General features: G+C 42.0%; 1 protein-coding gene across 1 annotated transcript in view; it reads left to right on the top strand.

Annotated features, from left to right (window-relative positions):
* Nucleotides 1-15000, top strand: part of CACNA1S (calcium voltage-gated channel subunit alpha1 S) — a 268666-nt gene that overhangs the window by 132694 nt on the left and 120972 nt on the right. Inside the window, 1 exon segment of the mRNA XM_069946057.1 lies at nucleotides 6111-6336. Within this exon segment, the coding sequence (XP_069802158.1) occupies nucleotides 6111-6336 (226 nt within the window).

Here is a 15000-nt window from a genome sequence, read left to right as displayed (position 1 = left end):
TAACACAGCAGCTGGATATGTGATATATAAGTTACTGTACAGTATAGCAATCAGCATGTGGTATATAATGTATAGTAACTGTATAACCCTGATAACACAGCAGCTGGATATGTGATATATAAGTTACTGTACAGTATAGCAGCATGTGGTGTATAATGTATAGTAACTGTATAACCCTGATAACACAGCAGCTGCTGGATATGTGATATATAAGTTACTGTACAGTATAGCAGTATGTGGTATATAATATATAGTAACTGTATAACCCTGATAACACAGCAGCTGGATATGTGATGTATAAGTTACTGTACAGTATAGCAGCATGTGGTATATAATGTATAGTAACTGTATAACCCTGATAACACAGCAGCTGGATATGTGATATATAAGTTACTGTTTAGCATAGCAATCAGCATGTGGTGTATAATGTATAGTAACTGTATAACCCTGATAACACAGCAGCTGCTGGATATGTGATATATAAGTTACTGTACAGTATAGCAGCATGTGGTATATAATGTATAGTAACTGTATAACCCTGATAACACAGCAGCTGGATATGTGATATATAAGTTACTGTACAGTATAGCAGCATGTGGTATATAATGTATAGTAACTGTATAACCCTGATAACACAGCAGCTGGATATGTGATGTATAAGTTACTGTACAGTATAGCAGCATGTGGTATATAATGTATAGTAACTGTATAACCCTGATAACACAGCAGCTGGATATGTGATATATAAGTTACTGTAAAGCATAGCAATCAGCATGTGGTGTATAATGTATAGTAACTGTATAACCCTGATAACACAGCAGCTGCTGGATATGTGATATATAAGTTACTGTACAGTATAGCAGTATGTGGTATATAATATATAGTAACTGTATAACCCTGATAACACAGCAGCTGGATATGTGATGTATAAGTTACTGTACAGTATAGCAGCATGTGGTATATAATGTATAGTAACTGTATAACCCTGATAACACAGCAGCTGGATATGTGATATATAAGTTACTGTACAGTATAGCAGCATGTGGTATATAATGTATAGTAACTGTATAACCCTGATAACACAGCAGCTGGATATGTGATGTATAAGTTACTGTACAGTATAGCAGCATGTGGTATATAATGTATAGTAACTGTATAACCCTGATAACACAGCAGCTGGATATGTGATATATAAGTTACTGTACAGTATAGCAATCAGCATGTGGGATATAATGTATAGTAACTGTATAACCCTGATAACACAGCAGCTGGATATATGATGTATAAGTTACTGTACAGTATAGCAGCATGTGGTGTATAATGTATAGTAACTGTATAACCCTGATAACACAGCAGCTGCTGGATATGTGATATATAAGTTACTGTACAGTATAGCAGCATGTGGTGTATAATGTATAGTAACTGTATAACCCTGATAACACTGCAGCTGGATATGTGATATATAAGTTACTGTACAGTATAGCAGCATGTGGTATATAATGTATAGTAACTGTATAACCCTGATAACACAGCAGCTGGATATGTGATATATAAGTTACTGTACAGTATAGCAATCAGCATGTGGGATATAATGTATAGTAACTGTATAACCCTGATAACACAGCAGCAGCTGGATATGTGATATATAAGTTACTGTACAGTATAGCAATCAGCATGTGTTGTATAATGTATAGTAACTGTATAACCCTGATAACACAGCAGCTGGATATGTGATATATAAGTTACTGTACAGTATAGCAGCATGTGGTATATAATGTATAGTAACTGTATAACCCTGATAACACTGCAGCTGGATATGTGATATATAAGTTACTGTACAGTATAGCAGCATGTGGTATATAATGTATAGTAACTGTATAACCCTGATAACACAGCAGCAGCTGGATATGTGATATATAAATTACTGTACAGTATAGCAGCATGTGGTGTATAATGTATAGTAACTGTATAACGCTGATAACACTGCAGCAGCTGGATATGTGATATATAACTTACTGTACAGTATAGCAGCATGTGGTATATAATGTATAGTAACTGTATAACCCTGATAACACAGCAGCTGGATATGTGATATATATGTTACTGTACAGTATAGCAGCATGTGGTATATAATGTATAGTAACTGTATAACCCTGATAACACAGCAGCAGCTGGATATGTGATATATAAGTTACTGTACAGTATAGCAGCATGTGGTATATAATGTATAGTAACTGTATAACCCTGATAACACAGCAGCTGGATATGTGATATATAAGTTACTGTACAGTATAGCAATCAGCATGTGGGATATAATGTATAGTAACTGTATAACCCTGATAACACTGCAGCTGGATATGTGATATATGTTACTGTACAGTATAGCAGCATGTGGTATATAATGTATAGTAACTGTATAACCCTGATAACACAGCAGCAGCTGGATATGTGATATATAAGTTACTGTACAGTATAGCAAGCAGCATGTGGTATATAATGTATAGTAACTGTATAACCCTGATAACACAGCAGCTGGATATGTGATATATAAGTTACTGTACAGTATAGCAATCAGCATATGGTGTATAATGTATAGTAACTGTATAACCCTGATAACACAGCAGCTGGATATGTGATATATAAGTTACTGTACAGTATAGCAGCATGTGGTGTATAATGTATAGTAACTGTATAACCCTGATAACACAGCAGCTGGATATGTGATATATAAGTTACTGTACAGTATAGCAGCATGTGGTATATAATGTATAGTAACTGTATAACCCTGATAACACAGCAGCAGCTGGATATGTGATATATAACTTACTGTACAGTATAGCAGCATGTGGTGTATAATGTATAGTAACTGTATAACCCTGATAACACAGCAGCAGCTGGATATGTGATATATAAGTTACTGTACAGTATAGCAATCAGCATGTGGTATATAATCTATAGTAACTGTATAACCCTGATAACACAGCAGCTGGATATGTGATATATAAGTTACTGTACAGTATAGCAGCATGTGGTATATAATGTATAGTAACTGCATAACCCTGATAACACAGCAGCTGGATATGTGATATATAAGTTACTGTACAGTATAGCAGCATGTGGTATATAATGTATAGTAACTGTATAACCCTGATAACACAGCAGCAGCTTGTAGGTATGGGATGGAGCTGCAAATCCCCATGATAAAGTAGTGTTGTACAACAGGCTAGAATAGAGAAGCAGGGCTGCTGTCAGAGGTCTGTGTGGTCACATGACAGCCACAGGGAAGGGGGTGTGTTCAGTATGGACCAACCAGGACTGACAGAGACTGCAGGGAGCAGGAAGGAATGAGCAGGGTATAGGGTGAGCACAGTATAGCAGCGCTCTCTCTGTCCGGGGAGAGAGGGGTTACATCTATGGCGAGATTACCCCCACAGTCCTGTCCTCTGATGTAAGCCCCAGCCTGAAGTGGATCTGCTATGATTTGGAAAGTGAGGGAGACTTCCTGGGTCAGAGTACTGGGCTGTAGACCCCGCTATGCAGACCATGCCCCTCCCCCACTCCCCTTCCCACCCAGTACAGGGAGCTCTTAAACCAAAACGCTCTTAAAGTGACTGTACCACTAGGCCCAGGCTGAAGCACTGGAGGCGGCCAACCCACCCCCAGTGGGAAGACCCACTTACCCCACAAGTTCTTGACTCTTACCCCACATGTTCTAGACTCTTGCCCAACGTGTTCTAGGCTCTTCCCCAATGTGTTCTAGGCTCTTACCCGGCCGTGTTCTAGACCAGGGGTGTCAAACTCAAATACACAATGGGCCAAAATGAAATAATTGGACAAAGTTGCGGGCCAATCTAGATAATTATTGAAGCGAGAATGCGGCGGTCCTGGGGCACTGTCAGTGGTGGCGTCTCCCAGCCCCGTGCACTATGGTAAGTGACATGATAAAATGCTATAATATGATTATACCCCAACCCATATAATAGCCCCCCCAATAGTGCCCTATGTAGTAGCCAGCCCTTCTAATAGTACCCAAATAGTAGCCAGCCCTCCCCCATAGTCTCTTATATAGTAGCCAGCCCTCCCCATAGTCTCTTATATAGTAGCCAGCCCTCCCCCATAGTCTCTTATATAGCAACCAGCCCTCCCTCATAGTCTCTTATATAGTAGCCAGCCCTCCCTCATAGTCTTTTATATAGTAGCCAGCCCCCCTATAGTCTCTTATATAGTAGCCAGCCCTCCCTCATAGTCTCTTACATAGTAGCCAGCCCTCCCCCATAGTCTCTTATATAGTAGCCCGCCCTCCCCCATAGTCTCTTATATAGTAGCCAGCCCTCCCCACAGTCTCTTATATAGTAGCCAGCCCTCCCCCATAGTCTCTTATACAGTAGCCACCCCTCCCCATAGTCTCTTATATAGTAGCCAGCCCTCCCCACAGTCTCTTATATAGTAGCCAGCCCTCCCTCATAGTCTCTTACATAGTAGCCAGCCCTCCCCATAGTCTCTTATATAGTAGCCAGCCCTCCCCCATAGTCTCTTATATAGTAGCCACCCTCCCCATAGTCTCTTATATAGTAGCCCGCCCTCCCCCATAGTCTCTTATATAGTAGCCAGCCCTCCCCCATAGTCTTATATAGTAGCCAGCCCTCCCTCATAGTCTCTTACATAGTAGCCAGCCCTCCCCATAGTCTCTTATATAGTAGCCAGCCCTCCCCCATAGTCTCTTATACAGTAGCCACCCCTCCCCGTAGTCTCTTATATAGTAGCCAGCCCTCCCCACAGTCTCTTATATAGTAGCCACCCCTTCCCCATAGTCTCTTACATAGTAGCCAGCCCTCCCCCATAGTCTCTTATATAGTAGCCAGCCCTCCCCATAGTCTCTTATATAGTAGCCAGCCCTCCCCTGTAGTCTCTTATATAGTAGCCAGCCCTCCCCACAGTCTCTTATATAGTAGCCAGCCCTCCCTCATAGTCTCTTATATAGTAGCCAGCCCTCCCCCATAGTCTTATATAGTAGCCAGCCCTCCCCATAGTCTCTTATATAGTAGCCAGCCCTCCCCATAGTCTCTTATATAGTAGCCAGCCCTCCCCCATAGTCTCTTATATAACAGCCAGCCCTCCCCACAGTCTCTTATATAGTAGCCAGCCCTCCCCATAGTCTCTTATATAGTAGCCAGCCCTCCCCACAGTCTCTTATATAGTAGCCAGCCCTCCCCATAGTCTCTTATATAGTAGCCAGCCCTCCCCCATAGTCTCTTATATAACAGCCAGCCCTCCCCACAGTCTCTTATATAGTAGCCAGCCCTCCCCATAGTCTCTTATATAGTAGCCAGCCCTCCCCACAGTCTCTTATATAGTAGCCAGTCCTCCCCATAGTCTCTTCTATAGTAGCCAGCCCTCCTCCATAGTCTCTTCTATAGTAGTCATGGCGGGACAGATGTAATTAAAACTCTGAATTGCCTGGCGGTCCAAAAATAATGGCACCACAGGCCAGATTTGGCCCGTGGGCGAGAGTTTGACATGACTGTTCTAGACTCTTACCCAGTGTGTTCTAGACTCTTCCCCAACATTTTCTGGTCTCTTACCCAGTGTGTTCTAGACTCTTACCGGCCACGTTCTAGATTTACTGGCCATGTTCTAGACTCTTACCGCATGTGTTCCACACTCTTTGCCGGAAGTGCTCTAGATGGTTCCCACAGATGTGTTCTGGACTCTTACCGGACACGTTTCAGACCCTTACCGGACACGTTCTGGGCTCTTAATGGACACCACATCATTGCCTCCATGTAACCGGACACCTACGCGGAGGTCTCCCCAAGATGGAGGATATGGATGGTGTGTACTGTGACGGGTGGTAACAGGAGACGGAGGTCGGGGGTCAGTGTGGGGGACACCACATCATTGCCTCCATGTAACCGGACACCTACGCAGAGGTCACCCCAAGATGGAGGATATGGATGGTGTGTACTGTGACGGGTGGTAACAGGAGACGGAGGTCGGGGGTCAGTGTGGGGGACACCACATCATTGCCTCCATGTAACCAGACACCTACGCGGAGGTCTCCCCAAGATGGACGACACGTCCAGTGGAGTTCTGTCTGTTTTCTCTTTCAGACGTTGCAAACGAAGTTCTTCTCGCCCTCTTCACCATGGAGATGATCCTGAAGATCTACGCCCTCGGCTTCCAGTCCTACTTCATGTCTCTCTTCAATCGTTTCGACTGCTTTGTGGTTTGCACCGGACTCCTGGAGATCCTGCTGGTGGCCAGTAACATCATGTCTCCGCTCGGCATATCGGTGCTGCGCTGTATCCGGCTGCTGAGGATCTTCAAGATCACCCGGTGAGGAGGATTCTACCAACGTATATGTATATGGTACATGGTATATAGTATATCGTGTATAGTACATGTATATAGTACGTGGTGACGAGCGTTCTACCAACATACCAATAGTGTATAGAATGGTGAGATATACGCACCCAGCACTGTCTTGGATTAGGAGCAAAATCCGTTCCGTGACAGCGCTTGTAATCCAAATCCACTCTTATACCAAAGCAAATTTCCCCATAAGAAATCACTGATCTGCAGACAATTGGTTCCACCCCCCAAATATACTGATTATTATTCTGAATAACATGTAGGAGAGATGAAACAATGAGAAGCAGCTGGAGATGTGATATTATAAGTTACTGTACAGTATAGTATCAGCATGTGGTGTATAATGTATAGTAACTGTATAACCCTGATAACACTGCAGCAGCTGGATATGTGATATATATGTTACTGTACACTATAGCAGCATGTGGTATATAATGTATAGTAACTGTATAACCCTGATAACACAGCAGCTGGATATGTGATATATAAGTTACTGTACAGTATAGCAGCATGTGGTATATAATGTATAGTAACTGTATAACCCTGATAACACAGCAGCTGGATATGTGATATATAAGTTACTGTACAGTATAGCAGCATGTGGTATATAATGTATAGTAACTGTATAACCCTGATAACACAGCAGCAGCTGGATATGTGATATATAAGTTACTGTACAGTATAGCAGCATGTGGTGTATAATGTATAGTAACTGTATAACCCTGATAACACAGCAGCTGGATATGTGATATGTTACTGTACAGTATAGCAGCATGTGGTGTATAATGTATAGTAACTGTATAACCCTGATAACACAGCAGCTGGACATGTGATATATAAGTTACTGTACAGTATAGCAGCATGTGGTATATAATGTATAGTAACTGTATAACCCTGATAACACTGCAGCTGGATATGTGATATATAAGTTACTGTACAGTATAGCAGCATGTGGTATATAATGTATAGTAACTGTATAACCCTGATAACACAGCAGCTGGATATGTGATATATAAGTTACTGTACAGTATAGCAGCATGTGGTATATAATGTATAGTAACTGTATAACCCTGATAACACTGCAGCAGCTGGATATGTGATATATAAGTTACTGTACAGTATAGCAGCATGTGGTATATAATGTATAGTAACTGTATAACCCTGATAACCCAGCAACTGGATATGTGATATATAACTTACTGTACAGTATAGCAATAAGCATGTGGTGTATAATGTATAGTAACTGTATAACCTTAACACACCAGCAGCTGGATATGTGATATATAAGTTACTGTACAGTATAGCAGCATGTGGTATATAATGTATAGTAACTGTATAACCCTGAAAACACAGCAGCTGGATATGTGATATATAAGTTACTGTACAGTATAGCAGCATGTGGTATATAATGTATAGTAACTGTATAACCCTGATAACAGAGCAGCTGGATATGTGATATATAAGTTACTGTACAGTATAGCAGCATGTGGTGTATAATGTATAGTAACTGTATAACCCTGATAACACTGCAGCAGCTGGATATGTGATATATAAGTTACTGTACAGTATAGCAGCATGTGGTATATAATGTATAGTAACTGTATAACCCTGATAACACAGCAGCTGGATATGTGATATATAAGTTACTGTACAGTATAGCAATCAGCATGTGGTGTATAATGTATAGTAACTGTATAACCCTGATAACACTGCAGCTGGATATGTGATATATAAGTTACTGTACAGTATAGCAGCATGTGGTGTATAATGTATAGTAACTGTATAACCCTGATAACACAGCAGCTGGATATGTGATATATAAGTTACTGTACAGTATAGCAATCAGCATGTGCGTATAATGTATAGTAACTGTATAACCCTGATAACACTGCAGCTGGATATGTGATATATAAGTTACTGTACAGTATAGCAGCATGTGGTGTATAATGTATAGTAACTGTATAACCCTGATAACACTGCAGCAGCTGGATATGTGATATATAAGTTACTGTACAGTATAGTATCAGCATGTGGTGTATAATGTATAGTAACTGTATAACCCTGATAACACTGCAGCAGCTGGATATGTGATATATATGTTACTGTACAGTATAGCAGCATGTGGTATATAATGTATAGTAACTGTATAACCCTGATAACACAGCAGCTGGATATGTGATATATAAGTTACTGTACAGTATAGCAGCATGTGGTATATAATGTATAGTAACTGTATAACCCTGATAACACAGCAGCAGCTGGATATGTGATATATAAGTTACTGTACAGTATAGCAGCATGTGGTGTATAATGTATAGTAACTGTATAACCCTGATAACACAGCAGCTGGATATGTGATATGTTACTGTACAGTATAGCAGCATGTGGTGTATAATGTATAGTAACTGTATAACCCTGATAACACAGCAGCTGGACATGTGATATATAAGTTACTGTACAGTATAGCAGCATGTGGTATATAATGTATAGTAACTGTATAACCCTGATAACACTGCAGCTGGATATGTGATATATAAGTTACTGTACAGTATAGCAGCATGTGGTGTATAATGTATAGTAACTGTATAACCCTGATAACACAGCAGCTGGATATGTGATATATAAGTTACTGTACAGTATAGCAGCATGTGGTATATAATGTATAGTAACTGTATAACCCTGATAACACTGCAGCAGCTGGATATGTGATATATAAGTTACTGTACAGTATAGCAGCATGTGGTATATAATGTATAGTAACTGTATAACCCTGATAACCCAGCAACTGGATATGTGATATATAACTTACTGTACAGTATAGCAATAAGCATGTGGTGTATAATGTATAGTAACTGTATAACCTTAACACACCAGCAGCTGGATATGTGATATATAAGTTACTGTACAGTATAGCAGCATGTGGTATATAATGTATAGTAACTGTATAACCCTGATAACACAGCAGCTGGATATGTGATATATAAGTTACTGTACAGTATAGCAGCATGTGGTATATAATGTATAGTAACTGTATAACCCTGATAACAGAGCAGCTGGATATGTGATATATAAGTTACTGTACAGTATAGCAGCATGTGGTGTATAATGTATAGTAACTGTATAACCCTGATAACACTGCAGCAGCTGGATATGTGATATATAAGTTACTGTACAGTATAGCAGCATGTGGTATATAATGTATAGTAACTGTATAACCCTGATAACACAGCAGCTGGATATGTGATATATAAGTTACTGTACAGTATAGCAATCAGCATGTGGTGTATAATGTATAGTAACTGTATAACCCTGATAACACTGCAGCTGGATATGTGATATATAAGTTACTGTACAGTATAGCAGCATGTGGTGTATAATGTATAGTAACTGTATAACCCTGATAACACAGCAGCTGGATATGTGATATATAAGTTACTGTACAGTATAGCAATCAGCATGTGCGTATAATGTATAGTAACTGTATAACCCTGATAACACTGCAGCTGGATATGTGATATATAAGTTACTGTACAGTATAGCAGCATGTGGTGTATAATGTATAGTAACTGTATAACCCTGATAACACTGCAGCAGCTGGATATGTGATATATAAGTTACTGTACAGTATAGAAGCATGTGGTGTATAATGTATAGTAACTGTATAACCCTGATAACACTGCAGCAGCTGGATATGTGATATATAAGTTACTGTACAGTATAGCAGCATGTGGTATATAATGTATAGTAACTGTATAACCCTGATAACACTGCAGCAGCTGGATATGTGATATATAAGTTACTGTACAGTATAGCAGCATGTGGTATATAATGTATAGTAACTGTAGAACCCTGATAACACAGCAGCTGGATATGTGATATATAAGTTACTGTACAGTATAGCAATCAGCATGTGGTATATAATGTATAGTAACTGTATAACCCTGATAACACTGCAGCTGGATGTGATATATAAGTTACTGTACAGTATAGCAGCATGTGGTATATAATGTATAGTAACTGTATAACCCTGATAACACAGCAGCAGCTGGATATGTGATATATAAGTTACTGTACAGTATAGCAATCAGCATGTGGTATATAATGTATAGTAACTGTATAACCCTGATAACACAGCAGCTGGATATGTGATATATAAGTTACTGTACAGTATAGCAATCAGCATGTGGTATATAATGTATAGTAACTGTATAACCCTGATAACCCAGCAGCAGCTGGATATGTGATATATAAGTTGCTGTACAGTATAGCAGCATGTGGTGTATAATGTATAGTAACTGTATAACCCTGATAACACAGCAGCTGGATATGTGATATATAAGTTATTGTACAGTATAGCAATCAGCATGTGGTATATAATGTATAGTAACTGTATAACCTTGATAACCCAGCAACTGGATATGTGATATATAAGTTACTGTACAGTATAGCAATCGGCATGTGGTGTATAATGTATAGTAACTGTATAACCCTGATAACACAGCAGCAGCTGGATATGTGATATATAAGTTACTGTACAGCATAGCAATCAGCATGTGGTGTATAATGTATAGTAACTGTATAACCCTGATAACACTGCAGCAGCTGGATATGTGATATATAAGTTACTGTACAGTATAGAAGCATGTGGTGTATAATGTATAGTAACTGTATAACCCTGATAACACTGCAGCAGCTGGATATGTGATATATAAGTTACTGAACAGTATAGCAGCATGTGGTGTATAATGTATAGTAACTGTATAACCCTGATAAAACAGCAGCAGCTGGATATGTGATATATAAGTTACTGTACAGTATAGCAGCATGTGGTATATAATGTATAGTAACTGTATAACCCTGATAACCCAGCAACTGGATATGTGATATATAAGTTACTGTACAGTATAGCAATCAGCATGTGGTGTATAATGTATAGTAACTGTATAACCCTGATAACACAGCAGCTGGATATGTGATATATAAGTTACTGTACAGTATAGCAGCATGTGGTATATAATGTACAGTAACTGTATAACCCTGATAACACAGCAGCTGAATATGTGATATATAAGTTACTGTACAGTATAGCAGCATGTGGTATATAATGTATAGTAACTGTATAACCCTGATAACACAGGAGCTGGATATGTGATATATAAGTTACTGTACAGTATAGCAGCATGTGGTGTATAATGTATAGTAACTGTATAACCCTGATAACACAGCAGCTGGATATGTGATATATAAGTTACTGTACAGTATAGCAATCAGCATGTGGTATATAATGTATAGTAACTGTATAACCCTGATAACACAGCAGCTGGATATGTGATATATAAGTTACTGTACAGTATAGCAGCATGTAGTATATAATGTATAGTAACTGTATAACCCTGATAACACAGCAGCTGGATATGTGATATATAAGTTACTGTACAGTATAGCAGCATGTGGTATATAATGTATAGTAACTGTATAACCCTGATAACACAGCAGCTGGATATGTGATATATAAGTTACTGTACAGTATAGCAGCATGTGGTGTATAATGTATAGTAACTGTATAACCCTGATAACACAGCAGCAGCTGGATATGTGATATATAAGTTACTGTACAGTATAGCAGCATGTGGTATATAATGTATAGTAACTGTATAACCCTGATAACACTGCAGCAGCTGGATATGTGATATATAAGTTACAGTACAGTATAGCAATCAGCATGTGGTATATAATGTATAGTACCTGTATAACCCTGATAACACAGCAGCTGAAACTGTGATATATAAGTTACTGTACAGTATAGCAATCAGCATGTGGTATATAATGTATAGTAACTGCATAACCCTGATAACACAGCAGCAGCTGGATATGTGATATATAAGTTACTGTACAGTATAGCAGCATGTGGTGTATAATGTATAGTAACTGTATAACCCTGATAACACAGCAGCTGGATATGTGATATATAAGTTATTGTACAGTATAGCAGCATGTGGTATATAATGTATAGTAACTGTATAACCCTGATAACACAGCAGCTGGATATGTGATATATAAGTTACTGTACAGTATAGCAGCATGTGGTATATAATGTATAGTAACTGTATAACCCTGATAACACAGCAGCTGGATATGTGATATATAAGTTACTGTACAGTATAGCAGCATGTGGTGTATAATGTATAGTAACTGTATAACCCTGATAACACAGCAGCTGGATATGTGATATATAAGTTACTGTACAGTATAGCAGCATGTGGTATATAATGTATAGTAACTGTATAACCCTGATAACACAGCAGCTGGATATGTGATATATAAGTTACTGTACAGTATAGCAGCATGTGGTGTATAATGTATAGTAACTGTATAACCCTGATAACACAGCAGCAGCTGGATATGTGATATATAAGTTACTGTACAGTAATGGAGAGGATGGGAAACACAAGGGCGGACAGAGACTGCAGGGAGCAGGAAGGAATGAGCAGGGCAGATGGGGGCACATACATGCAGCACTATCTGTCCGGGGAGAGAGGGGTTACAGCTATGGAGAGATTACCCCCCACAGTCCTGTCCCCTGATGTAAGCCCCAGCCTGAAGTGGATCTGCTATGATTTAGAAAGTGAGGGAGACTTCCTGGGTCAGAGTACTGGGCTGTAGACCCCGCTATGCAGACCATGCCCCTCCCCCACTCCCCCTCCAACACAGTACAGGGAGCTCTTATACCAAGGTACCACTGTATATGTACTGCAGAGTCGTCCTGGTCTATGTGGGGGGGGCCTCCTGGTGTATGTGGGGGGGGCCTCCTGGTGTATGTGGGGGGGGGGGCCTCCTGGTGTATGTGGGGGGGGGCCTCCTGGTGTATGTGGGGGGCCACCTGGTGTATGTGGGGGGGGGGGGGGGCTCCTGGTGTATGTGGGGGGGGGGGGGCTCCTGGTGTATGTGGGGGGGGGCCTCCTGGTGTATGTGTGGGGGGCCTCCTGGTGTATGTGTGGGGGGGGGGGGCCTCCAGGTGTATGTGTGGGGGGGGCCTCCTGGTGTATGTGGGGGGGCCTCCTGGTGTATGTGTGGGGGGGGGGGCCTCCTGGTGTATGTGGGGGGGCCTCCTGGTGTGTGTGGGGGGTGCCTCCTGGTGTATGTGTGGGGGGCCTCCTGGTGTATGTGTGGGGGGCCTCCTGGTGTATGTGGGGGGCCTCCTGGTGTATGTGTGGGGGGCCTCCTGGTGTGTGTGGGGGGGGGCCTCCTGGTGTATGTGGGGGGCCTCCTGGTGTATGTGTGTGGGGGGGGGCCTCCTGGTGTATGTGTGGGGGGGGGCTCCTGGTGTATGGGGGGAGGGGGCCTCCTGGTGTATGTGTGGGGGGGGGGCTCCTGGTGTATGTGGGGGGGGCCTCCTGGTGTATGTGGGGGGGGCCTCCTGGTGTATGTGGGGGGGGCCTCCTGGTGTATGTGGGGGGCCTCCTGGTGTATGTGGGGGGGGGGCCTCCTGGTGTATGTGTGGGGGGGGGGGCTCCTGGTGTATGTGGGGGGGCCTCCTGGTGTATGTGGGGGGGGCCTCCTGGTGTATGTGGGGGGCCTCCTGGTGTATGTGTGTGGGGGGGGCCTCCTGGTGTATGTGTGGGGGGGGGGCTCCTGGTGTATGTGGGGGGGGCCTCCTGGTGTATGTGTGTGGGGGGGGCCTCCTGGTGTATGTGTGTGGGGGGGGCCTCCTGGTGTATGTGTGTGGGGGGGGCCTCCTGGTGTATGTGTGTGGGGGGGGGCTCCTGGTGTATGTGGGGGGGGCCTCCTGGTGTATGTGGGGGGCCTCCTGGTGTGTGTGGGGGGGGCCTCCTGGTGTATGTGTGGGGGGGGGGTATGTATGGTAAGCACTTGCCCCTGAAGGTTCCTGTTGTTTTTTGTCTATTCCTTTGATGATGTCCCATCTGTGATCACTAGCTCCACCTCTGAGGGATCCATCAGCAGCACTGTCTGTGATCTATCACTTACCTCAGCGGCCCACTGGGAATCAGACCAGGGAAAGGAGCTTATAGTCAAGGAAAATGGCGCCCCTCACACACAAAGCCGGTTGTAAAGGGGGACCCCCATCTCCGCTAATACAGTTACTTGTAGGACGCAGGAAGTTACATGTTCCTGCGCACACCGTCATTTATCCTCCTCCTCATATGCTGCTCTTTCTCTCTCATTCGGGACAGCTCATTGTTTAGGTTACCGACCACCACTCTGCTCTAATAGCAGTGGTCTGGCTAGTGTATATAGCGATATAGTATCCATTAGTATCCATAGTTATGTATATTATAAAGAATATATACCCTATAGTTCTATACATCTATGTCATAGCTCCATACACAGCCAGAGCTCTGCTATTAGAGCAGAGTGGTGGTCTGTAACCTTGACAACGAGCTGTCAGCAATGAGGGAGAGAGCAGCATATCAGGAGATAACTGAATATTGGCTGAGCGGGTGACAATCACAGGCGGTGGTGCGGTCCTGTCTGAGCGGGCTGGAGGTTGCGGAGACACACCGGAGGACCCCGGGGGTGCCTGGACAGGTGAGTATACCATTTTTTTTGCTGTTGTTGACTTTTTTGCCATCTTGAACGGATTTAAGAATGAAGCTTATAAAAATTGTC

Source organism: Dendropsophus ebraccatus, chromosome 11 (genome assembly GCF_027789765.1).
Source record: "Dendropsophus ebraccatus isolate aDenEbr1 chromosome 11, aDenEbr1.pat, whole genome shotgun sequence".
NCBI classification, from domain to species: Eukaryota; Metazoa; Chordata; class Amphibia; order Anura; family Hylidae; genus Dendropsophus; species Dendropsophus ebraccatus.
Note: the sequence above shows the minus strand (reverse complement) of the source record. Positions and strands in the feature narration are given on the sequence as shown.